The sequence below is a fragment of the Tachysurus fulvidraco genome, chromosome 1, assembly GCF_022655615.1.
Source record: "Tachysurus fulvidraco isolate hzauxx_2018 chromosome 1, HZAU_PFXX_2.0, whole genome shotgun sequence".
Classification (NCBI taxonomy): Eukaryota; Metazoa; Chordata; class Actinopteri; order Siluriformes; family Bagridae; genus Tachysurus; species Tachysurus fulvidraco.
In genome coordinates this window covers 14,123,623-14,151,466 of record NC_062518.1, presented here as the reverse complement: position 1 = coordinate 14,151,466, position 27,844 = coordinate 14,123,623, and the positions used below count along the sequence as shown (strand labels likewise).

At 37.7% G+C, this 27,844-nt stretch overlaps 1 protein-coding gene across 1 annotated transcript in view; it reads right to left on the bottom strand.

Moving 5' to 3' along the window:
• The window catches only part of mgat5 (alpha-1,6-mannosylglycoprotein 6-beta-N-acetylglucosaminyltransferase), a 70,115-nt gene that overhangs the window by 31,413 nt on the left and 10,858 nt on the right, over positions 1–27,844 (bottom strand). The window contains exons 2-5 of the mRNA XM_027168562.2: positions 27,304–27,726; positions 20,088–20,258; positions 4,666–4,742; positions 1,547–1,636 (exon numbers count right to left, since the gene is read on the bottom strand). Of these exons, the coding sequence (XP_027024363.1) occupies positions 1,547–1,636; positions 4,666–4,742; positions 20,088–20,258; positions 27,304–27,544 (579 nt within the window). The 5' untranslated portion in view covers positions 27,545–27,726. The remainder of the gene's footprint in view (positions 1–1,546; positions 1,637–4,665; positions 4,743–20,087; positions 20,259–27,303; positions 27,727–27,844) is intronic.

The window sequence follows — 27,844 nt, the reverse complement described above, 5'->3', positions numbered from 1 at the left end:
TTAGTCAACAAAGAAATGACTGAAAAAAAAAATGAAAACGACCGAAAGTGAAAGGATCAACATTAGGAATTAGGTGCACATGGTGTCCCCATGCACGATCCTCTACTGGAGGTCAGGAGTTCATTTATCAATTGGAGGCTTGTACAGGGCCTCTGGGGAACGAGTCAGTCTGTGCCAGGACCACCTGGTTAATGAACCTCCAGCCAAATGATATGCCTGGCACACCTTCACACAGACTGTATACACTCTGTTCTCTCCGACTGACTCCATATACAAAGCTGTGCGATGGGAAAGGACAAAACGCACCTGTCCTCGTTCCACTTCCTCACAGCAGCAGTTATAGTGGGAAAATTGTTCACTTGTTTACTCAGTCCCTATACACACTGATTTTTATGTGAAGCGCTAATAGGGAAGTGGCTACGCAGGATTCTTAACGATCGATCGAAATCTCCCTTCTCGCCCTGATGCTTCGGAAAAGTCTGTAAGAAACGATATCTTTATTTATCCGATTTGGATTAGTACAGTAGTGAAGGCTGAGCGTCAGAGATCGAACCCTTCTCACTTTAAATTCTGTAGACTTGCTTTGCTTCAGGTGCTACTACAGTACAACAAATTACATCATCAACTGTAACATCATCCTTTATCTCATCCATCACCCAGACCTTCCATCTCACAGTGTTCACAACAGGAACAAGCGTGCGAAGGACAGAACGATTCAAAGCCATTTTATAAATGGCTCCTTCAACACCCAGGAACCACCCGGTGTGCCAGACGTCCTCAGGAGTCAAACACCTCCCACGTGGCTCACTCAAATGCTATTGTCTCTGACTCCAAGGCACAATTTATATCTGCTTCTTCAACTGTTTTTGCTAAAAGAAGCTGCTCTAGAGAACGGAAAATGGAGCCGTGCCATCGGTAAATCTGTTAGACGATCTGTTGGCTTTGAAAACCTTTGCTATACATTTCCAATGATTTTCTTCTGGAGCGCTAGATGCTGCAGAACATCTTAGCGTAACTCTCATATCACAGTGTACGTCCCACAAAGTATATCAGCGACCCAGTAATATTCTTTTCGAATATTCCTTTCAAATATCTGGGGCTGATTAAAGGAACAGGACACAACAGCGCATTGATACACCAATAAAACCATGAGGTAGAACAACACACAGCTAAAACCTGCTAATTTATTCTCCATCCTGGTAACTACAGATTTGACTCCAACACACTTCCCTTCCCCAACGACATGCTGGTGTCACCCTGGCGTTTACTTCCTCCTGTGGGTAACAAACACTATCCTAATGTTTACACAACCAGCCCATAAACCTCAGCATAATCCAATTCAAAACTCCTACAGAGCGACATTTTTATTATAGCAGCTGTCATATTTTTGGCAGGGGAAGTAATTTCCTGGTAGGAGATTTTATAACAATGTTTCTGAAATCCTGAAATTGAGTACTGAGTCAAGAGTTTTGCACTGAAAAAAAAAAAAAAATAAATAAATAAGTAAATAAATAAATAAATAAGTGGTTATAAATCATGGACTCACCTCGCTCAGGTAGATGAAGAAGCTGCACGTGGATCCGTCCACGCCATAATTTGCATAGCACGAATCTGAGCGCCACATGTCCTTCATCCACTGCAGAAGAGAAGAGGCAGAAAGAAAAAAAGTCAAGCTGGAGCTGCATCTTTTTATTTTTTTAAACAACACTAAAGGTTCTACTAAAGGTCATATTGTCTACATTTATCTGTAATGTCCTGTTGTTTTTATTACGCATCTACCAAATATATATAGAGATGTGTGTCTGTCAGTTTTTTTTGTTTGTAATGTCATGTGTTATGTCTAACTATCTGTAGCTGTGACAGATAAATAAAAATAACTTTTTTTTTTATTCTATTTGTTTTGTCTGTCTGTCTGAGCCAGCACATGCCTCGTTCATCATTTACTGTACATCATGAAGCGGTCCACGTGATAAAGCCGTTACCATGGCGATTATTATTATTATCCTTGTTTATCCTGCCATATTAAACTCCCAAAATAACACTAGTTTCCAAAATAACAAGCTAGTTAAAAGAGAATTATTTTGGTCAAGGTATTAACAATAAAAATAACTCAAAATATTTTGTTATTCAGTCACATTTTCTGAAAAAAGACGTTTATTGAACATTTATTGAAGGAAGGAGTCTACCAGTGTTAGTGTTCTGTAACTGCCATGTACATGTGGATTTTCCATAAGGAAAGACTTCAGGATGGAGGAGTTTACACTTTCCAATTTCTCTGTAACTTAAGCTTCCTTTCTTCCTTCCATCCGTCCGTCCGTCCTTCTTTCTGTCCTTCCTTCCATCCTTCTTTTTGTCCGTCCGTCCTTCCTTCTGTCTGTCCTTCTTTCTGTCCTTTCTTCCTTCTATCCTTCCATCCTTCCTTCTGTCCTTCCTACTCTCTGGCTGTCTGTTTGTCTGTCCGTCCTTCCCTTCTTCCTTATTAACTTTAAGTTATTTAAAACAGAGGCTTGCTGAAGAACTGGCTGTAACGTTACTGAGAGCAAAAAAAAAACCCCAATGTGTAAATAATTAAATTCAAGGTGGTAAAATTGAGTCAAATCATTCTGTCGCTGATTATTTTTCTCCATCATCACATCGATGTTGTTTTTTCCCCCTCTTTCTTTCCTTCTGAGCTTGTTCTAAATATTTAATGTACTGAAGTAAAAGCGATCCTACTCTGACCTTGACATTTCTCTCGTCCTAATCCGGTTACTTTCTGCTAATACTTTTACAGTGAAGGACATATTGATCAGAGTCAGCGAGGCTCGGATCACTCTTATCGATTTCCGGCACCTCAGATGAAGATGATGGGGGATGAAGATTCGCTGACCTCGGCGGCTCGATTAGCAACGGACAGGAATAAATCTCACAATCTGAATTTCCACTTGATGTAAGTGAGACACTACAGAAAATGATGAGTTACGACATTACAGCAACCCAAACACTATTATACTATATGCATTATTTCTAGACCTTTTACTATTTCTAAGCTTTACATTCTTTCTAGAATTTTTTCAAATGAGAAAAAAAATGAAATGATTTAAAATGAGAAAAAAACAACAAGAAATAAGTTTAATAAACTTCGATTTGGTTTGCTGTAACAGTTTAATATTTAGAATAATTTTTTCAGACATAGTTGGTGCCTTAGGGAAGTTTTCTTTTGCCCCAACCAGTTTCCAGTTTACTGGATTACTGTGTGTGTTCACGTTGATTCAGGAAATGTTCAGGAACAAGCTCGGTAGTGTGTGGAACAGAGCGCCTATTGTTTTATGGTTCACATGTTCATCATGTGTAAAAAAAAAACACGTGGCACTGAGTAAATGTTCTAACGGAAATGTTTTCAGTATAAAAAAAAAACAAGCATTTAACAGCTTAATGTTTATTGACATTAAGCTGTTAAATGCTTTTTTTTTTAATACTGAAAATATTTCCTTTAGAACTTTTACTCAGTGAAAAGAAATCGGAAAACATGTCACTTTTTTGTAATTGTTTCAGCCCCAAATAGTTGAATTTAATATTTTTATTTTTCAAATTTGCGATGCAACTTGCAGTTTTTTGGTGCGTTTTGTTTCAGAAAACATAAAGCAACTTTTTTTTTTTTCAACTTTATTATAAAGCAGGAAGACTCCTGTCTCAACTGACGGGTTTCAATTCAAGTTCTGAGCACCAGAAGCTAATCATTACTGCTATTAACCATGAGGAGAAGTTAAATTTCTCATTATGGGATGAATGAAAGGAGGATCACAGACTTTTTAACAGGGCTTAAGAGTTTCTCAGAGTCTATGGGTGTGATCGTTTAATTAAGAGGTAATCATAAAATGAATATAGACGCTGGAGGGAGGGAGGGAGGGAGGGAGGCAGCGAGGGAGGGAGGGAAGAAAGGAAAAAGACAGAAGAAAGGAAAGACAAAAAGAATGAAACGGAGAAAGAAATTAAGAAAGAAAGAAGGGGAACAAAAGGCTTCCTTGTGGCTTGTCTCACAGATTTTGATATAATTTCTTGATGTTTCATCAATCTGCAAAATGTCATGATTTCTGACCAACAGCGAATCTGAAAAAATCTGCCAATACTTTTCCAATTATGACATCATTATTAAAATGTTTGTGTGTGTCTGTAAGTGTCTGTGTGTACTTGTATCACAGTGGATATAAACAGCGGTTCCTGGTATTACGAATCATTTTGAACTCCGCTGTAAAATGAATCATCCTCTTCTGACCAATCAGGTTTGAGCATCCAGTGCAATGGTAAACATGTGGTTTGGGAATGTCACCTTGGTGTCTGAATATTGTGACAATTTCATTTAAAATACACACGGCATGGTGTTTTTTTTGTTTCTTCTCTCGAAACAGACATGCTTCTCATATCTGCTGAGAGGAAAAAGGACACAGAAGCAGATAAAGTGTGTTTGTGTGTGGGTGACCAGATAACAAAAAACAAGGGCGTGTTTTTTTTTATAATTACTAAGATCATTAATGTGAAATCACTGCCACTGCAAGCCCCTATGCATGGTGTGTGTGTGTGTGTGTGTGTGTGTGTGTATGCATGCCTTTGTGGAGCTCTCAGGCTTGTCACTTTCCGTGTGAGAGTGTGTGTGTTTTGTATGTGTGTGTAAATGTGTATGTTCACCTTTATCTTGCCTTCACAGTGCGGGAAGCCGTCAAGAGGTGGCAGCTCACACTTCTCCTGTGCTCCACTGAGCAGGTCTGTCAAGAGAAGGGAAAAAGAGAAAAGGTCAGTGCTGCCATCATCATCATCATCATCATCATCATCTCACGACGTATTTCATTCTAGTTTGAGTTTCCAAAGTGGTGATCAAATTCTGGATATTAACTGTTATATGTCAATGTTAGCAAATAATAATAATAATAATAATAATAATAATACTTTTTAATAATAATACTTTTTAATAATAATACTAATACTAATACTACTACTAATAATAATAATAATGCAAGAAGCAAGTAGGGGGCCAAACACATTCTGACTCATTGGACCACCAAACCAACAGAACTATACTATATACTAGGGCTGGGCGATAAAACGATAACCATATTTATTGTGATCGATATCAATAAAAAATGTGTTTGATAAAACGTTCGATAATTTTTATTCTCATTACTGCATTAACAAAGGCACTCACTCTCTGGTAACCTAGCAAGGTAGGGAGTGACACACTAACAGCCATGTATCATGTCACAGTATCAAGTCTGGGATGCACTTATTTCCAGGGATTTCAGAACAGTATAACAGATATTGCGTCATCTGGTAGGCGTGGCCTATTTAATAATCTAACCCTAACTGTAGTTTTTGGTTGTTTATTTGTTTTTGAAAACATCTTAACTGTAAGATAATAAAGCACAATAGATATAAAATATAAAATCTACCCGTATGACTGTTTGGTACTTAATTATTCATCGTGGGTACGCTCTTTTTGTTTTTGGAAAGAGGGCGTTTTCCAAGACCTCCAGAAACCACACCCACTTTACGTCACGGTAACGAAACCCCTCGAATTTAGTGAATGCCATCGTTGTCTCGTGCTGGTCTGCTAGATTCCTCTTCAGTAACTTATTCACTTGAAGTGTTACTTTTTCATATTTCTGCAGGTTTTATATTTAAAACAATGTTACTGTAGTTTATCAGGTTTGTTTTTTATATTACAGATGCATCTCAGTCTACCTCAGTTTTATTTCTGTTTACAAAACACTGCACATATTTTAAAACAGCTAGTGAGCTTCCTAGCACTAAACTTGCACTAAATCTCAGGTTTCTCTGTTTATATTTAACACTGCACTTTCATTACACATTATTAAGCATTTCTTACATTTTCTTTCATTTTGCACCTTAAATGTTAAGAGATAATTGTTAAGTGTTTATTGTGACTTTAGACTTATGTTTACATTGTAATTACTTGAGTTTTCCTGGTTGTTGACATTTCTGTCTTAATAACTGAGGGGATTCTGATCAGAGGAAGGTTAAGTTTAAAATAAAAGTGTTTACATGTAATATATTTTTCTCCTGGTCCTTATTTTAAATGGGTCATAAAAAATATCAATAATTATTCCGATATCGACCGATATGAAACACTGATATCATGATACAGTTTTCAGCCGTATCGCCCAGCCCTACTATATACCTTTAATGAGACAGCCGCAATTCCTGTTTTTTTGTAACCCTCCAAAGTTGCACATTGCACATTGGTTAACATCAGGTCATGTTGCTAAACAGTACGACAAGTCCGATACTGAGCCATGAGAAAGCCCTATACACACGTACACACCTTTCTTATCTGGTCAGTTCACCATCAAATTCTTTTTAGTCTTACACGCAAACTTTTCGGTACAGTAACAATCTTAGGAAACAGGTTTTTCTTGGCATTGCATTGTGCTAAAAAATTCACTAAGATTAGACACAATTTGAAAGAGACGAGGAGGAAAAACAAGGTAATAAAAGAAAGTTTATATTAAAAAATAGCTGACTTTCTGTTTGACAAAATACTTGTGCTTGTATTAATAGATATGTTGATGATGAATGGTCCAAAATCTAGACATGCATTAAGTTCAAAGTTCTAACCGCTACGTAACGACTTTAGAAAAATGCCACAGAAATTCCAGCTAACTAAAACAGATGAATTGGTAGCACTTGGTGTATCCGAGTCACAGAGCATTTCTTGTTTCATGATCGACCAGTTTGGCACATTTTGTGATGCTTATCCAACAGTAAATCTGTCCACACGGCTCTTAAAATGCTACTTGGGGGTCTGTTGTTATTTGCAAAAAGCCGGTGTGGGTGGGATTTTCATACCAAATCAACCAAGCAGGAGCCACAACTGATTCTACCTGTTTTTATTTAGTTGATCTCGGCTTTCAGTGGACTCAGTTGTGGCTTCTGATTGGTTGGAATGTAAACCTGCAGCCATACAAACGCTTTCCTGGTTTAGACACTAGCAGAAATGTTCACAAAAGTTCATCTTCCCAGGGTATAAAGTGTGACTCTCATGGCCATAAAATATTAGTAAGAAGGAGACAAGCTGCCAAGGTCCAGATTATGTCAGACGGTCCCCTGAGTGTTCACTGGAATGTGTGATGTTCTGGTAAACTCCTGAGCTGTAAACAGGAAATGTGCCATCTAATGAGCGATATTTAATCGTGACAAAACGTGATAATCTGGAGGATAGAATTTAAAAAAGAAGGTTGATTGATTTAATAATGTTTACTTGAAGCGAATAGAAAAGATAAAGTAAAGTGATGCAAATGATGTGAATCCGAGGCCAGAAAGCAAAGAGCAGTTGCCAGCTACATTATCTATATCTAACGCTACTAAAATAGAACGCTTCCTGTCCAGCCAAAGAGAAGACAGAGTGCCTGTGAGAGGCTTTATGTAACCGAGACCGTTTGAAGCATACTGATAACTAATATGTTTTTAAAAAACAGAAGCATCCATATGTACTGTAACAGAGACATGATTGGGCCTCCTGGGAGCCAATTAGACAAGAACATTGCAAAGGATGTCATGCGAATCATCATGGATCCTAAATTTCCTATATGAAAACGAATTACAGAAAGATCTCCAGTTTATCCTTTTTGTCCACATGAGGCTACTCTAATATCGAGTATCATTCCGATACTGCGATTATTTCCTTATTACTTGCAACCAACATTTGACAGAAAACAGAATGCAGTGTTCTTTGAATCTTAAACATAAACTCACTGAGCACTTTATTAGGAACACTGTACACACCAACACTGGGTAGAGCCTCACATTTCTCTCTCTTTTATTTTTTTCTCTGCCTGGCCTTAAAGGTGAAGAGTCAGAAAGTCTTGTGATCAACAGTACAAACCAGTTGACACCAGGAAGCACTTTTTTCCCCTGGCTTGTTTTTACCCCATAATGGCTTTTTAGATAAATATCTCAATTATGCCTACAGCTCTGGCATGAGAAAGCAGTTTACACCACATGTGACTATTCCCTTTAATCCTGTGCCACATTCCATGATATCTAGCTGGATTATAATCAGGGATCTTGCTGTTTGGTTTAGTCATATTCTGGCCTCCTGATTGGATACACACTCCTGATGCTCACTCATACCCTAGCAATGGCTTAAATCTACATGCTGTCAAGAGACAAGCAAAGGTCAAAGCACTGTGGGCCAAACCATGTGACTGACCATGCCATTACCTTAAGGCTCAGCACAAATAGAGGCCGAAAAAAATAAAGCTACAAATCTTCATTTGTACGATTAAAAGTCCATCTGTTAGTTGTTAGTTTCATACCTTGTATAACAGACAAAAACGAATGTCTATATTAAGGTAATCAAAAGGCCACAAGGACTCTGAGAAAGACAAAGTGTTTAGAAGTTCAATGAACAAAACGAACACTTTTTTTTTTTTGATGGTGCCCTTTGTGTATTGTGGTCTTTTTTGGTGATTTTCACATTTGATGTATCAACGGTATTTGGAAAGCAACATTTTAGTATCAGATCAAACTACTGAAAGTTGTATGAATAATGGATGGTGTTTCTTTTCTAAAGTGGTTCATAAGCTTCAGACTCACAACAGCAAGTACATACAGTAATCTCTTACACAATTCACAGACTAAAAACTACAGGCACTTTCAAACATTAGTCATTAGCATCATGGTCTTTGTGTTCATTAGTCCATATATCCAGAACTCATGGCATATCTGCAGAGCTACAGCTACAGAAAACAGTAAAACTAAAATCACAGCCGAATATCTATCTATCTTTCTTGATTCCGAAGGTTCACTCAGAACCGGAAGGACACCACATTCAAATGGAATTAAGTGCTGCATATGTGGAAGCAGCCTTAAGAGTAAAAGCCTAGCACAAATCATTAAGGATCCAACAGACTAACACACACAGACACGATTTCCCATTAGCATACAGTAGTCCCAGTGTTAGCTCAAAGAGCAACACAACCTATTTTATAACCTGGCCAAATTTATACCAGTCAGATCTAAAAATTTCAGGATTAGGGATTATGCTGGGTTTAGAAATCATAAAAGATTTGTATAAATAGATTGTATTTGAGAACATAAAGGATTAGCCAGAAAAGCAAGCAAGAGGCCTAGTGCAACACGTAACTCAATGCTACCAACACCATGCTTCACAGTGAGGATGATGCATGCCCCTTAGAGGTTTCTGACAAACTTAACACTTTGTGCCATGGTCCAAATGTTGGATCTCATTAAACCAGAGAATCTTTTTATCGTCAAGTCCTCAATATGCCTTCCGCTAATCTGCAAATTAGATTCTATAATCTGAACTCCAAAAAAGAAGAATAAATTAAAATCAAACAGTAATAGTGACGGTAATGTATACATTTATATTAAATAAGGATAAAGACAAGGTATTTCATGTTTTACCCAACCAGCTTTCACTGTGTTTTGAAGACATGCATGTTGAAATAAAGTGATGTTAACCATGTCTTATAGTATATATGGAGTCTCCAGTCTAGTCCTTCAAGAGCAAGGATGGGTCAAGTCTTGCCAATTTGCATATATAAACAACAACAAATAATCCAGCATATTGAGAACAAAGACAATCTAAAAGGACTTTAGACATTTCACCTTCTACAGTAGGAGAATCCTGTCAAATCATGACACATACAGTAAGTGCATGGTGCATAAGTCCAAAGCTGAAAGCCTGTTCTGAATGTGCATGATCTCAAACCCCTCTTGAAAACCTTCAGGCAGCTGTAAAGGACATACCAACATAGATTTAAGAATACAACAGTAAACCTTTGTCAGTCCAAACCATTCATCACTGCATCCACAGAATTAAGCCAAGGTGTGACTACAGTCTGCAAAGCAGAGTCAACAATGAACCAACTTCTTTGGGCTCAGTCTCATCCAAGATGGACAGTGAAAGGGTATTTTCTGGTGGGACAAGTTAACATTTCAAACAGTTTTTGGACAAAACAGCTGTTGTATTTTTATGGGCCAACAACCCTGCTGAAAAATCCAGCATAAACCAGCATGAATTCCATGCTGGTCCAGGCTGGTTTTTACTGGTTCATGCTGGTATAGTGCTGGTATAATGCTGGTATAGCTGGGTGGCCAGCATAGTCATGGTGTTCTCAAGCAAAACGGGGCTGGTGTAGCTGGTTAACCAGTATGATCCTGCTGGAATGAGCTTTATGGGAACAACCTTTATTTTTGCTTGTGTATGTTTCTATGTAACACATTAATATAAGATATCATATTATTATATTATATATCTTATATATATATTATATATATTATATTATATTACACAATATATTGGAATATATTTAATTAGAAGTGTGTTATTTCTTTTGCTCCCTCTTTTGAATAAAGAACTGAAATAACAAAGCTCAAAAAAGCTTTGAATAACAAAGAATAAAAACATTTAAAAAATCGTTCGTTAGGGATTAAAGTGTCTCCACAAATTAAATATAGTAATACCAACAAATGTTGACTTCCTGGGCTCCATGAGGGAAGCAGCATATAAATCATACAGAATGATGGTTTTTGAGATATTATATATATATATATATATATATATATATATATATATATATATATATATATATATATATATATATATATATATATATATATATATATATATGAGGTAGTAAAGTGTTAATGTGAAGAGATATTACCCAGCATCAGTGTTGCTATGCAACCTTTAAAGCAACTAAGTTTACGAAGGTAAATGTAGTTCCTACACTTTCCAAAAATAAATCTTGTGATGTTTTCGACTACATTATATACCTTACACTGTTTATCGAAATTAATATAAGTGCACGTGTTCCAGATCATCATGTTTTTGCCACCGTAATTAGGATTTTGTTTTGGGGTAAATAAAAAGCTTCCGCTTCTACACGACAAATCTGCTGATCACTGGGAATCAGAATGTTTGCATACTTGAGGTACCTGGATGACGGCTGCACGGCAGTTGTTTCTACTAGAGAAATTAAGGACTTTAACTATGACATGTTTGACCAAACTCAGGTTTATTGGGTCGCTATGATGGAAGCAAGACCTATTCAAGGCACAAATACTAATGCTTAAAAGGTATGTAACTTAAGCAGTAGCTGTTTTATCGTAACTCGTTCACTGCACAATATCAACAAATGAGTGATATATAGTTTTGTTTCTATAATTTTTCAGAGAATAAAGAGGACTTCGGGTAGCACCTCCTAAAAAAACATGGTCATCACCACCACATACTACTTGTTACTCGCTAAAAGAGAGAGCGGAAGCTAAGACTGAAAATGTGTGTTGTAAAGGTTATACTGTGTAACATTTTTTGTGAATGTGTGTATATTACAGTGTGATGGCAAATGTCATTGTCTAATAAATATTTTAAACAAACTTATACACACATAAGTCATATAATATATAAATATTATATATATATATATATATATATATATATATATATATATATATATATATATATATATATATAATGTGTGTGTATATATAAAAAATTGACTAAGAAATGTGATGTGTAACAAATGGGTTTTGTTGTGGAATGCTGGGATTACTGTATACTAGCATCCAAAAGACAACATATGTTGACCAGCACACCAGCAATCAGCACCTAATGCTGGACCAGCATACCACCATCCCAAGCTGGTCCCAGCATGCAAAACATACCTTATGCTGGTGACCAGCAATTCCCTGTTTTCAGAGTTAGGTACAAAAGCCAGTATCTCTGATAGTATGGAGACATGTCAGTGACCATGGCATGGTGAAACCTGCACATCTCTGAGGGCATCATTTGCAGGAATGACTGGCCTGCCTTCGGTCCTGTCTCAGAGTGAGAATGTGGGGCATTGTGAAGCGCAAACTACAACGAAGCCCTGTTTCGAACCGCCGAAATAATATACAACGGGGAGTGGGGGGTTGGAGGCTTGTTGGCTAGCACATTTGTCTAATGTCTTCAGGGTTTGAGGTTCGATTTACACATCCGCCATGTGTCTGAGGATTTCAGTTTCTCTGGGTACTCTGGTTTCATCCCCGAGTCCAAAAATATGCGTTGAAGGCTGATCTTTTATTTATAGTGTGTGAGGCTCTGTTGTGTAAAAGGTTCTGCACTGCTATAGAGTGACAGGGTATACAGTACCCTTCCTTGTCCAGGGTATACCCTTCCTTGTGCCCAGCGTCTCCTGGGATAGACCCTAGGTAACCTGTGACCGAGCAGGATGAATGTGGTGAAGAGAATGAATGGATGGTAAAATATTACATAATGTGTAGGGTTGTAAAGTGTTCTATGTAGTACAGGCTGAACAGAACATACAAATTCAACTTTGCCAACTGTGGCAACTTTGAAATTCAAAATTCCAGCTTTTGATGTGTCTAGTTCTTGTGGTTGTTCTGTGACTCTCCCATCTGTCCTGTGGATCAATCCATTTTACCCCTTTTAGCCTATTTCCATTATTGTCAATGGAGTTTTGCTTTGTTACACATAATCCCACTTTAAGTACATTACAGTTCCAGATTCTTTCAACTCCCAGCACGGCTGCTTTTTGATGGGGAAGCAAATCAAATCAATTAACATCTAGTTTTTTTCTTAGGTGGTGTCTAAGTGTTGGGGGATGTCTGGAAAAGTGCACCGCTCCAGATTGGACACCTGATTCAGTGGTTAGAGTTTGAGCCGTTAAAGAAATCTGAGAAAACAGAAGGGTTTCTCTTGTGCCATCATGTGCGTTTGTGTGTGCAACTCTGAGCATACATAACAACCACATATGAGCTCACAAAAACCAGCTGCAAGCTATTTATTTACTCCAGAAATGTTCAGACAAATTACCATACGGACTGGGGTGGATGTAGTGGTGAAGTTCAGTATGTAAGGTTTGTTTATTATAGTTTATATTAACAATTTGTTTACAATTACTTTAAAAAGTAAAAAGAATCAAAGTTTGACATACAGGCCAGAGCTGAGCTAGTAATGAAGACAAAAACAATGTTGCAAGGGCAGATGGCTATAGTTTCTTTCAACAGGTTGAGACAAATGTTTGCACATCGCTTTCAGGTTCCTGAAACAACACTCCTTTCAACCAACCACTGACATCTGATGTAATCTGGGTGAGCCTTTCTTAATCTTGAAGCATTTTACAGTAAATTCTTTCCAGACAGAAAGCTATCGCGTGATACTGCACCATCCTGTGCTGGCTAAGCTCAAGATTAGCATGAAATGTAAATAATTCAAACTAAAATGTGTTAATCTAGTGAGATACTGACAAAGCATTGTCTGGTGCTCCGTTTAGATGTGGGAAGCATTTAAGTCCTTTTTATACATGTGTACGTTTACTACATTTCTCTATAATCAGAAATTTTTAATTATTTTAAACTCATCTAAACTCATATATATATATATATATATATATATATATATATATATATATATATATATATATATATATATATATATATATATATTACAATTAGGAATTGTCACAAGTCCACCTTTAGCTAAAGCTAAAAAAGGCTTCAAATCATAGCATTAAAATCAACAAATAATCCAATTTATTTACTTTTTTTTTTTTTTTTTGCAGAACTACAGCAAAACATATTGCACACGAAAACTGAGGAAGCTCTGAGTACATAAAAATGCTACTGAGATACTGGGACGCCAAAGGTTACTGCTTGTACCTGGAAAAAAAAAATCATGTGTAATGTACAAATTTCTTCAGAGGGCAAAGGGAACAAGCACTAGGAATCACGGCGAATCTTATTCGAGCGGACTAAAATGTCCTTTTAGTGGGAAAAATAGAAAAGAAAGCAGAAAGTTTTAATAAATCAGTTAAAAGAGAGGAGTTAAAAGTGCATGCATTATATATAACTGTTTTATGGTGCTGAGGCAAACGGTCTAATCCGAACCACACACTCAGGGAGAATTAAAGAGCTGTTGCATTGCTAGTACATCGCACGCACACGCACACACACAGTATTACTATCTCAAATGCACAGACTCTCACAGGCATGTACTGTACTGTAGCTTGCTTGCATGTAGTGCGTGTGTCCGTGTGAGACCCCACAAGTAGACCTGTAACATTAAAACAATCCCACAATCCACTAAACATAACCCTAATTTGTACAGAAAAACCACACACACACAAAGTACAGAATCCCACACAGGCTCACAAAACCCTGTAATCAAGAAGCACACTCATACAAGCATGTGTACACACACACACACACACACACACACACTAGCAGTTCTTTATTCCTCTGTAGCAAGCCATCAAAGCCACTTGGTCACAAGAGTCATGTGAGACCACCTCAGTGACACTATAATTACTGCGGTAGGGGACATCAGAAGGCGCGCACGCACACACAAGCACACACACACGGATCTAAACCTACATGTTATCCTTGAACTCAATACTGACTTCTTAGAAAATGTACACCCACACCCATCCTAAACACTATAACCAACCTCTCTCTCTCTCTCTCTCTCTCACTCACTCTCTCTCACTCACTCACTCACTCACTCACTCACTCACTCACACAGAATACATGCATACACAAGAAAAAAAGAAAGAAAGAAAAAAAGAAAGAGACATTTGACATGGTGTGTGTGTGTGTGTGTGTGTGTGTGTGTGTGTGTGTGTGTGTGTGTGTGTTTGTGTGTCTTTTTGAAACCTGCTGGGAAAAGGAAAGTATCTCAATCTGCTGTAGCCACCAGACACATTGTTGACAATACACAAAGAGCATTGTGTAGAGGAACTAAACAATCTTGTGTATAAACAGCATGTAAGGCAAACATCACCCTATCGCTAAAACTATAATGCAAAAAAAACAAAACAATTCCAAACAAATAAATTCCAGTGCACAGGAAACGGACTAGTGACAAGGAGAACTGGTGAGCTCTGATCCTGAAGTGTGAAACTTGCGAATGTTATTACCTCAGAAGTAAATGTTGCCATACTGTGCTTTTTTGGTTTAGATTCTTCCACCACTGTACCTTTACAACAAGGTCCACACTGAGCATGCAATATTTCTGTCTTCAGTTCTGTCTCTAGCACTCACAGGTTTTATTCTGACTCCTATTTTCTCACTCGGGTCTCATCCTTCTCACCTTTCCCTTTCCTTTTCCTTCTGTCCCTCTAATCTTTAAAAACAGCTTCCAGAGCCAGAGGCCGTGTCAGTGACAATGTCTCCGCCTTTCACAGAGAGAAACTCACACCGCTGACACAAAATGGGCATGCCGCCTTGGTCAGCCTCGCTCAGGCAGATAACGAGAGCAGATAGACAGAGAGAGAAAGAAAAAGAGATCTGAGTAGAACAGAGAGGCTCAGTGACTGGATGTGTTTAGCCAGGGGTATTTGTACTGAATGATGAAGTATTAGGATGCCGGTGACAAAAGATTAAGTACACACACTAATTAGATCAAGATCAGGTGAAGTTATTACACTAGTGAGGAGCATAATAAAGATAAAAAGCCATTATAAGCCAAACTGCTTAATAATTAGCAGCAAATGTCTTTTTATGATTGCCAGATGGCAAAAAAAAAAACAGGTAAATACACAACACAAAAACCCTCCAAAATAAATCCAAGCTATAACAAACCTTGAAATAAAACAAAATAAAACAAATTAATCCAACAATAGAAAAAAAACGCAGCAAATAAAATAAATACAAAAAACAACAAAAAAACAAAAACAAAAAACAAAATCAAACAAAAGCATAAACAAACAAATTCATATTTTTTTTTCTAAATTACTTTTTAGCCGAGAAAATGGTGGAACTGAAAATATAATTATAATATGAATTGATAACTTTTACATTTAAATTTTATATCCTGAATTTATTTCTGCGACACGGATTTCCGTGTGAAAATTTGCATTGTGAAAATGTCCGTCGTTAAAAGCGCTACGAAAAATAAAACCGAATTTTAATGTTACTGCTTATTATTTGGTCAGTTGCTGATGATGAACCCTCCATAAATCTCATGCAAATAAGACCTTCTACGGACAAATAAAAAAAAATTATTAAGATATTAGTAACATAAACTAAAAGAATTAAAAAAAAAATGTAATTAAAAAAAAACATGACACGTTCCTGCTCAACTTAACATGCAATAAAAAGAATTTGAATTAAATATGTTCCTGTGTCAAACAAATGAGCACCAGAGTTTTTTTTATATTATATTTATTCATCTGGCAAACACTTTTCTCCCCAACATGACCTACAGATGAACTGAAATCTAATTAAAGCTTAGAGCTGAACAGCTGAGGGTTAAGTAACCAAACACATCTCCTTGGCAGTTCTGGGATTTGAGCTCCTTCGCTGTCACTAGCGATGATGATCTACCACTGTCCCTTCTTATTGTGTATGTGAAGCACATGGCTTTTTATAGATTTCGCCCTAGGGCCTAGGCTCCATCTCACAGGATCCTCTGCATCTTTCTCACCTCACACTGTTAGGAACATAAAGCTTGAGTAACACCAAGGTCATTATGCTGTCATTCATATTGCAAAATGTTTAATATAAAAAAAACCACAAAAACAGCAACATATTCAGCATGATTCGACTGTTCCTTAAATGATAAGGTTGATCTGATCCGTAAAGATGTCATTAATTCCTCTAATCATTATTTCAATGTACTCTCATTATTGCAACTTAGTATCTCATCTTGAATTACTATCTCATTATTTCTAATTAGCTAAAGTAATGAGATATTAAGTTGAGCATCAAAGGGAAGGTTTACAAGACAGTAGTAGTGAGAGCAGCTCTGCTGTAAGGTTAGAGACTGTAGCAGTTAGGAAAAGACATGAGGCAGAGATGAGGATGTTAAGGTTCTCTTTAGGAGTGACGAGGATGGACAGAATTAGGTACAAGCACATCAATGGGACAGCTCATGTTGGCTGTTTGGGGACAAGGTCAGAGAGACTAGATTGAGATGGTTTGGACATGTACAGAGGAGAAAGATGGTTATATTGGTAGAAGGATGTCGGAGCTAGAGCTGCAGGTAAGAGTTCAAGAGGAAGGCCAAAGAGGAGATATATGGATGTGTTAAAAGGAGGACATGAAGGTTATTGGTGCGAGAGTAGAGGATGCTGACGATAGAGTCAGGTGGAAACTCATGATTTGCTGTGGCGACCCCTGACGGAAAAAGCTGAAAGTAGAAGAAGAAGAATGAGATATTAAGTTGAAATGTCATCATTATCTCATTATTTAAAAATAATCTCATATGACTTACTATCTTGTTGTTCCGCCATAGTATCTCATTATTTCGACTGAGCATAATTCAACATATTATTTAATTTTGACTTGGTATCTTATTATATTTGACTCACTATAGTCTATTTGCACACATTATCACATTATTTCAATAAAAAGTGACATAATCGAACAATAAGACCAAGGTACCGAATATTAGCTTTTACTCCACAGCACGACATTCTGCATAATGTAATTAATAGAATAAACAGATCAAATTTTAAAATGTTATATGTTCTCCTGCCGTTGTGTTGGTGGTGTGGGGTGCCAGGTTTCATGACATTATAGGTAACTATAAACCCCTGTAGCACAGCAAGACCGGCTTACATGTTACCTAGGAAACAATGATATATGGAATAAAAACTATATGTTGTGTGAAATATTAGGCCATCCTTAAAAATATTTTGGTTTGCAGTAACAGTTAAAAAAAAAAAAAAAAAAGGGGTCGGTAGGTAGGTCTATTTTATTTTATTTTTTTAAGTTTCATTGTTAAAAAAAAAAGTACAATTTTGGAGATGGTGATTACATAGGTATGACTTTAAACAAATTAGCATATCGTGACATCACTGACTTATTTTGATGCTGGGCACAGTTTGTCCAGAACTTCGTGCCAAGTTAAAGCGGTGTTGAGCTGTTTTAGTTCATTTTTTTAGATGTATTATTGTGCCCGAACCCGTATGACTTTGAACGGTGACCGCGAACATTTTGTTTACTGCAGCTGCAACGCAAACCGTTGACTCTGACAGTGAATGAGAGTACGAGACGAAGCGAACGCATGGGCCATAGTGTGACATCCGTTAACCAATAGTGTAAACATAGATGACGTCACAGGTTTTTATTTAAAAGAAAGAACACAGCCTTCGTTTGTATGTAGGCCTAGGCAATTTATATATCTACAATGCTTACTAAAATATAATTTATTATTTTATTGCTTTTGTATTAGTTGTTTGAAGAGTAAAAAAAAAATTGGTCGGTCTTAACGCAAATTTACTACCGGCAAGTCGGTCGGACTTAAAGCAAAAAATAAAAAATTGAGTCGGTCCTAAATTGACAGGGTCGGTCGGGTTACGACAAACATGAATATTTTTAAGGATGGCCTTAACTCAAAATAAACATATATTAAGCTGAAATAATGACAAAGTACATCATGGCTCATAACCTATATACATTTTATGTACTCTAATGATTTCTGAAATGTAGAACTTTGGACAGACAAATATTCTCTGGACTAAAGTTCATATTATCTTAACACCTTATCAGAGACACTGACTGTATAGATCATTTTGTACTTGTGTAGTAACTAACTGTAGACCATTTGATGCTGTGTACAGTCTGTAAGCTGCTTTTTTTGTACAATGTTTTTGACATTTTAACTGGCTGTCACAGAAAAAAGTTATTTTAGTTGTTCTGCTGTTTAATGTAGAACCGAAACTGAGTGGCAGTCTTACTGCATCATGCTCGACCTTTAAATAGATAAATTTGTGTCAATGTGTCTAAAAATGATCTTTATTACACCGCAGAAGAAGGAAGTTTACACAGTGCTGTGAGACCCAAAGACTCACACGCACCCACACCCACTCACACACATTCACACCCACCCACTCACACACTCACACACTCTTTTGTTTGGCTCTTTAAGTAGTAATTTACATTTAAGGCATTTGGCAGACAAACTTATCCGTAGCGAGGTATAAAAGTTCTATAAAGTCAATATCAATGAATACATCGAAGGGAAGGGGAGACTAGCAAGATTAGCGAGTTAACCAGGGAGAATTCAAAAGCTAGACATGGAGAAGAATTTCCTGAGATGGAAGGATAAAGCATAAAATGTTAAATAAAACAAACAAACAAACAAAAAAAAACAAAAAACTTTGGCCTAAATAGATAAGAAGATTTCAAGCAAATGTCTCCTTGTAAATGTTTCAGACTGAACACACATGCAAGACAGAGAGAAAATAAGGATGTGGTTAAAAGTATCTAACAAATCGATACTAGACTGCAGCTTTGGCTTCTCAGCTACTCAGCTGGAGTCTGAAGCACATTAGTTTGTAGGTTATAATCCGTTCTGATGTCATTTGAAATCCTCCATACTGAGATATTAAGATCAAGTTCTCGAAGCTTTACACTGAATGGATTCCAAATAAACAGTTCTTAAGATCAGCAGACAGAACAAAACATGGAGAAAAATGAAGGGGTAAGAGATTAAGAATATTAAAATCAGATGAACGAAAAAGTAAAATGAACAAGAAAAAACAAGAAGAAACAAAGGAAGATGGAGCTCAAAATTGCTGACTGCGGTCGACGTTGTGACATCACAACGTCCGAAGTGTATCAGATGTTACAGGCTGAATTTGTTCTCTAAAGCATTAGTAAAATAAGAAAAGTTGGGAAAAAGTATGAATGTCCTGCATGTAGTGTAAAAAAACGTACACAATAGCAGGAAGAGGGTGATGATGGAGAATGCTCTCAGGGTACTTATGGAATTATTACACAGGAAGTTAACAAAGCTTTCTGACTCAAGTGAGTGAGCCATTTATAACTAAAATCTTTGAACTATAACCTAAGTTTTAACCTAGTAGCCTTTTAAAACTTGTAAATTGCTACAAGTTACCATTAACCAGAATTTGTATGAAAACTTTAAATTTCAGTTCAACTGCTCACTTTTTAACTCGATCTCAAGTAACGGTTTTGGATCATTCTGGATCAAGTAAGAATTGTCCGCAACAGAAGACGCAGTACTTTAACTTACAATGTACTTTTTTCAGACTTACTTATACAAGCTTTAACTTCTTGAAAGCAACTTAGGGTTCTACGATAAATCAGACCAGTACCTGCCACATTGACCTTCTCGCCATTGGCGGAGCTGGGGGCAGGAGCCACCGTGCTGTTGGTCTGGTTAGAGGCCGAGCCGTTGACGACGACGATGGTGTCCACTTTGGACTCAAGCTTGGACAATCTCAGCATGATGTTGTCCAGCAGCACAGCGAGAGTCTTCTTCAAATCTACAGAACAAAATTCAAATCAATAAAAAGAAAAAAAAAGTCAATTCGATTCACCTGTGAGATTATTTGCAAAAGGCTTCCTTAGTATAAACTGTCAAGGCTGCAAAGAAAAAAGGACATTAAAAAAAAAAGAAACTTGAGAATGATATTACTGAAGATTCATGTTCCAGTACAGAAGCAATTCCAGCCTCAGATATCATCAGGACGATTTTGTGACACTCGATCGATGGAGGCAGCAGCACCTGTGTGTACCGGCTCGACTCGCATGCTAATTAAATTCAGCACAGGTACTTATTCACGCCTCGGCTTGCTTGGAAGTGAGAATAACGATGAAATGTGAGAACGCAAATAATTTACCGAGTCGTGCTGCGCAATACCGTCTGGTGGAAAAGCACCAAAACACACACACACACACACACACACACACACACACACACACACACACACACACACACACACACACACACACACACACACATACTCACTCACTCACACACACACACACATACTCACTCACTCACACACACACTCACACACTCACACACTCACACACTCACACACTCACACACTCACACACACACACACACACACACACACACACACACACACACAGACACACACAGACACACACAGACACACAGACACACAGACACACACACAGACACACACACAGACACACACACAGACACACACACAGACACACACGTTCTTCTGATTCTCGAACAAGCCTGGATATGATAATTTTTTTAATTGAAGAGAAAGAAAATAGAAGGGCAGAAATACAAAGTGACAGATACAGACAGACAGACAGTGACAGATAGAGACAGACAGACAGAGTGAGAGATAAAGACAGACAGACAGACAGACAGACAGACAGACAGACAGACAGAGTGAGAGATAAAGACAGACAGACAGACAGAGTGACAGATACAGACAGACAGAGTGACAGATACAGACAGACAGACAGACAGACAGACAGAGTGACAGATACAGACAGACAGACAGAGTGACAGATACAGACAGACAGACAGACAGAGTGACAGATACAGACAGACAGAGTGACAGATACAGACAGACAGACAGAGTGAGAGATAAAGACAGACAGACAGACAGAGTGACAGATACAGACAGACAGAGTGACAGATACAGACAGACAGACAGACAGACAGAGTGACAGATACAGACAGACAGAGTGACAGATACAGACAGACAGACAGACAGAATGAGAGATAAAGACAGACAGACAGACAGAATGAGAGATAAAGACAGACAGACAGACAGAATGAGAGATAAAGACAGACAGACAGACAGAATGAGAGATAAAGACAGACAGACAGACAGAATGAGAGATAAAGACGGACAGACAGACAGACAGACAGAGTGACAGATACAGACAGACAGACAGAGTGACAGATACAGACAGACAGACAGACAGACAGACAGACAGACAGACAGACAGAGTGACAGATACAGACAGACAGACAGACAGAGTGACAGATACAGACAGACAGACAGTGACAGATACAGACAGACAGATAGACAGTTGAAAAAGAGAAAGAGAGAGAAAGACAGGCATGGACAGAGAGAGAAAGACAGATAGACAGTCAGAGTGAGACAGAGTCATTAACTAAGACAGACAGACAGCGATAGAAAGACAGAGAGTAATAGATACAGATGTGTGTGTGTGTGTGTGTGTGTGTGTGTGCGCGCAGAACTGGTCAGAGTACACAATTTGTTTTCTAGTAGTGAGACAAAGAGAACCAGAGTGAGAGCGGAAGATTTTTGTATCCCATCATCCTCTCTCCAGCTCTCAGACTGCACCGGGAGTGACCGAGCCTCAAGGTCAATTACACACAAGCTAACAGTTTATTCTGCACCAGCTTTCAGAAATGACTTTACTAACTGGGAGGTGCTATATGAAGACTCAGTCTGTTCTACTGTACAATAAACATTTAATGATCTCAGAGGAATAAATACTGTAGCTCACAGGTTTACTGCATGATCATAAGCCAACGTTGCAAATTTTCTTCTCAGCTTTCTGCTTTTGTCTCAGTATAATGTTTCCTTTAGAGGATAACGCAGTGCGCTACACTTGGCCTGTTTCATACGCTGTCATTGATACTGCTATGGAGGTGGATTACAGTAAGGTTTTTTTTTTCCTCTTTCCAGAAAACGGCGTGATCGATTTTCAGCATTATACAGTATACAGTATTACTTTACTGCAAAGTCACAGCAAGTGGACAAACAACCAACACATCCTGATAACTGAACAATAAGAATTTTTGGTTTTAAACCTGAATGTGTGATGAAACCTGAGTGTGTTTCTGAGAGGAACTCAAACGTCAACCTCAACTTTAACCCAAATCCAACCAGAAATTCAACTCAGACTTATACAAACTCCAAGTCAAACGAATCATAAACTAAAACATACAACAAATTCACAACAATTGACTCAAACTCACTCAAATCTTTAATTTCACCCTCAAATCAAACACATTTGATCAACACAAAATCTCATCCCAAACTAATCGCAAACTTAACGAAAACCCAACCCAAACTTAACTCAAATCCAATTAAAACTTAACTCTAACTTTTATTGCCTCATATAACACAAATCCAGGTAACACATTACCTAAAGTTATTACGTCATTTTAGCTAACAATCGTTTGTTGTCAATGAGGTTTCCGAGGAACCAAAACGTTGGCCTAATGAATTTGTCAGCGCTCGATCTTACGGAACATTCATTCAGATTCGTACAAAGCTTTTATGTTATTCCAATTACAGGAATTGTGACACTATGACATATGAAAGGAAATACAGCACATGCATCTTTATTAAACAGATGGCATTGTGGAATAGAGGAAAAACAGCACCATGATACTGTACTACAAAGCACACATCGTTGTGTTAGTGAACAAAACAGTGTGTAGATACCTACAGATTCAAGATGATCTAGGATTACAGCAAAAAAAAACAAACAAACAATGTTTTTAAAGCAAAAGTTTGGTAATGGACTAACAAAACACTAAAACTAAAAAGGTTTTCTTCTTCTGCCTGCAGACATTCGATACACGCTGCTTAGGCTACGGCCATGAAAGCTTTAAAATGAAGGAGCTCGTCTGGGATTACCAACCTCACTGCGATCTATACTTTCTCCCTCCATATAGACCGCCCCTCACCCCAGCCCCTCACCTTGAACTACCATCTCCATCTCTCTTTCTCTCATCCTCTCTTTAGTCCTCCATAAAATTGATCCTTGGCTTTGCAGTCGAATAAGCTTTCAGGCTCACTTTACCCTGAAGGAGAAACTACAACATCCCTTCTCTTTCTGTGTTAACAGTTCTGCTTTGTTTTCACTCTTGTAAAATGAGGACATGCAGCAGCTTAGCTGGACTGGGTCTTTTTGCACAGTAAGAAAACAACAAGAGTCCATCAAATTAGTGGTTAAATCCACCTTCTTATATCATGTAGGGCCACTTTGTGCTACCAAAAAAAGTTCTGACCCCACAAGGCATGGACGGGACCAGCTGTGATTTCTGGCACCAGCACATTAGCAGCTGATACTGTACGTTGCAAATTGGACTTTTTGTCCGGCACCTTCCTCATAAGCTTCATCGGGTTGTGATCTCGGGAATTTGGTAGGCAAATCAATACCTTCAACTCCAACCATTCCTGAGTAATTTTTTTGAGGTAAGCAGGCACATTAAAATGCTCAAAGAGGTTATTCAAAGTAAGGTTTACTCGATCTGGTAGGTTCTACAAGACCCAAACTTTGCAAGCAAAACATTGCCCAAGGGTCAGCATGGGCACTCTGACCACTCATGGCCCTGTATCCGGGTTCACCGGTAGTCCTTCCTTGGACCTCACTGCTTGGACCCAGTCATCTAACCATCACAATCTGGCCCTTGTCACAGTTGTTTAGACTCATTTTCCCTGCTTTCAACACATCAACTCCATAAAATGACTGTTCACTTGTATCATCCTTTGTCCCTTGTCACGTGGCACTGCAATGAGACTACAATTCAATGTTATATTAACTTCACCAATCATTCAATGATGGAGCGGTGTGAAGTGACCGGTCACTAAGCGAGTATTGTTAGAAACTCAGATACATATAATTGTTTTACAACAGAATGTAAGAGTGTTTAATTCTACAAGCACCACAACACTACACTATACACTTCTACCTATAGGACAACATTTGTACTTGATCTGTTTTTTATAATAGTTAATTGTGCAATGTCTTCAAGTCCATTTAAAATCACTAAACAGTTGTTTATACCAGCTATAAACAATCAATCCCTTACCAACCTACCACAGGTATTTTTTGTTGCTTTTTTTTTTTTAATAAAGCAAGCACAATTCAAAATTTGAGGGCTATGTTTCATTTCAAATCTGCCCATATACCAAGGAATGGATCTTTACCAGACCTTGAAAAAAAGAAAATGAGCCGAAGGTACCAGCTTGGACCAGTGAACAAAGCCAGACGAATCAGGTTCAGCCGACAGAGAAGAAAGTTTCTGTTCTCTTGTTGAAGAGAAAATGAGACTGCCAGATTCAAGCCACCAAGAAATCACTGATAAATTAACCAAACAACTTCCTGACAGCACAAATCAAAAGAAGGCCCAGACAGTCTACTTAGTCAAAGACAAGGACCACATTTCCAAAATAAACCTATTCTATTGCATGAACACAGAAATCAATGATCTGGCCTTTGCAGTTGCTTTTCTGACTTTCTCTATAGTGCAGAAAATAGTCACTTCCTCATCTCTCTTTTTTCTGTCTCAAAGCAAATTAAAGAAAGAAAGAAACAAACAAAAAAATGCCAAATTTGCTTTGAGACAGAAAATAGTCACTTCCTCATCTCTCTTTTTTCTGTCTCAAAGCAAATTAAAGAAAGAAAGAAACAAACAAAAAAATGCCAAAGTCCAGAGAACCCGTAAAGCAATCTATCCTCAAGATTCCTGCTGTCTGAAAACCTGACCTGACTGCCGAGCACACACATTAGCTTTTCCCCTAATGACATTAAAACAGCAGTAAACAGATTATCTAAGCAGAGACTGTATATGAGATTTCAAACTGTAGAACTTTTCTCATCTGAATCTGGCTTTAGATTATGTCATGTAATAACAAAATAGCTGAACAATTGATCTCTTTTTTTTTTCATTTCAGTTCAGTTGATATGTACCTGATTCTCCTCAGAAACCTTAACTTGAACTAAGGTTGTATTGTGAAGGTGAGGCCAAAGTGTAACACTAAGCTCATTGTAGCATTCATAGTAGTGGCAAAACATGGGTAATGCCAAGATAAATGAATGTCAAACACTTTGTTTAGTCTTTCTTTAGAAAAAGAAAGCAAACATTTATTTTTGACGAATCCACCGAGGAGTCTCGCCTACAACACAGCACACATTTATTTCCCATTCGTTACAATTCTTAACATCTTAATAATCAGATAATCATAACAAGATTAACTATAGTATATAGATTAACTAAAGTAAGTTTAACAAAATTTGAATTATCAGTAACACAGAGTTATTGAATATGCCAGATGCCTGAGAGACCTGAAACACATGGCATTCAGAGCTCATAAAGTAAACGGTTCAAGTATTTTCTTTCAAAGAACACTTTTAGACAACATTGTGAAAGTGACACCAAGGTGTACGCTATACAGCTCACAATGTCAACAACATAGCCAAAGACTAGCACTTTTAAAAATTGGTGTACACAAACATTTATTCTTTTAAAAAGCTGAACTTACCACAGAAAATATATCAGGTATTTACAAGATCAAGAAAAAAAAATATCCCTCCATGCTTTTCCTAAAATCTGTCAAGGCATTCGTAAGACTTTAATACTCAGCTCTTGAGATTAACTTCAGACTGAAGGGAATTCAGTGTAATAAAAGAGATTTTAATTAGATTGTTTTGGGTTGTGTCTTAAAACATTAAATCGGTGTCAGTGGAACACAGCCGAGCTAAAAGCTTGGTGTCAGGAAAGGACAAGAAATTACAAACCTGCCAACTTTCCTCTAATAACATACTGTAACCTGAATAAAGAAGATTTGGTGTGTTGTGCTGGGGAAAAAAACACTAAATCCATATCTAAGATATGATCTAAACTTTAAGCATTATCTACCAATGATGTCATGGGTCAGTGGTTATACCCAAAGTATAACCATAATTATTATATCTAAGGTGTTAAAAGGTTTAGTTTATTTGCACAGGTACAAATCGTTGTGTACCAATTTACGGTTTCCATCAGACATACAGTGTAGCTGGGCTTAAGGTGCTTTGCTAATGTTTTGCCAGAAAACACAGTAACATTCTCACCAGAACACTCTAGACTTTTGACATTTCTCGCAAGGCAGATGAAAGTTCAGCCAACAAGGGGAGGACAAAAAAACTTTCATGGATCACCAGCCGAATAAAAAGCGAACTTCGGAGCATGGTAAAAAAGCAGGTAGTTAATGGAATGGTATACAATGTCTGATCAGTGTCGCTTGTATTTTAAAAGTCAGTGCAAACAGCAGGTTTATTCACGGATGATTTTTTTGGCAAAGGCTGACTGACTACATCAGAAAATATATGCTTGTCTAAACAGTTTGAATATTTACTTTCTTGAGGTGTATGAAACAACATTACTGCTTTTTTTTGGAGTGTTTTCATTAAGCAAATAATACAAAAAATATATCCACAACATAACAGAGCCATAACATGACCATAACAGCCTGGTTTAAAATGAGAAAATAGCTAGCATAAACCAAAGGAACACTTAACCAAAGAATAGTACTTTAGTCTACACATATACTGAACATCAAATTTTGGGCTACCAACACGGTCATAGCGATCATCCTCGTCATCTCATAGCTTACTATTAACAAGCTAGCCGAGCTGGGTGCTGGCCACGCCCCCAAAACTCTTCAGAACTAACTTTTCTTCCCTTCACATGGTATAAACAGTCAAACATGACTGATATTATCTTGAGTTGAACTAGATGAAAACAAGCAAAACACGACATAACAAAAAAAATATGTGGTGTCTCACCATATGCAGTCATGGTCCCCACGTAAGGTCCATCCATCATGCCCTGGTTTTCTTCGGCCAGAGCTTTGATGTAGCGCTTGCTCAGGTCGAGGATCTGCACGCGTAACTGGGCACTGCTCTCGTGCGTCGTCCTTTGCTGGATGGTGAAGTGCAGTAGCATCATACCCCAGATAAAGCCAAAACTCACCAGGAAGAAGCCTAGCTTCTGGGACGATAGCTTCCATAGGTATATGGAAGCCATGTTTGGGTGTTTGCTTATAGGCAGAGTTCAGGATGGGTCGAGTTTCATGGTCGAGACTTGTGGGATTTGTGGATTGGATCTTCTCTACCTAATGAGACTCTTCCTGGGGATGGCCCATCCCTCTTGCTTGTCAATCAAGAGAGAGATGCATCCGCACTGAATGGTCCATACTGATGGAGACTCTAGAGAGAGAGAGAGAGAGAGAGAGAGAGAGAGTGTAGTGGTGAGTGATTGAGGTAAAACTTTCTAACAAACATTAATTTACATGAATTTAACAGTTTAGGATTGGATACTATGGAA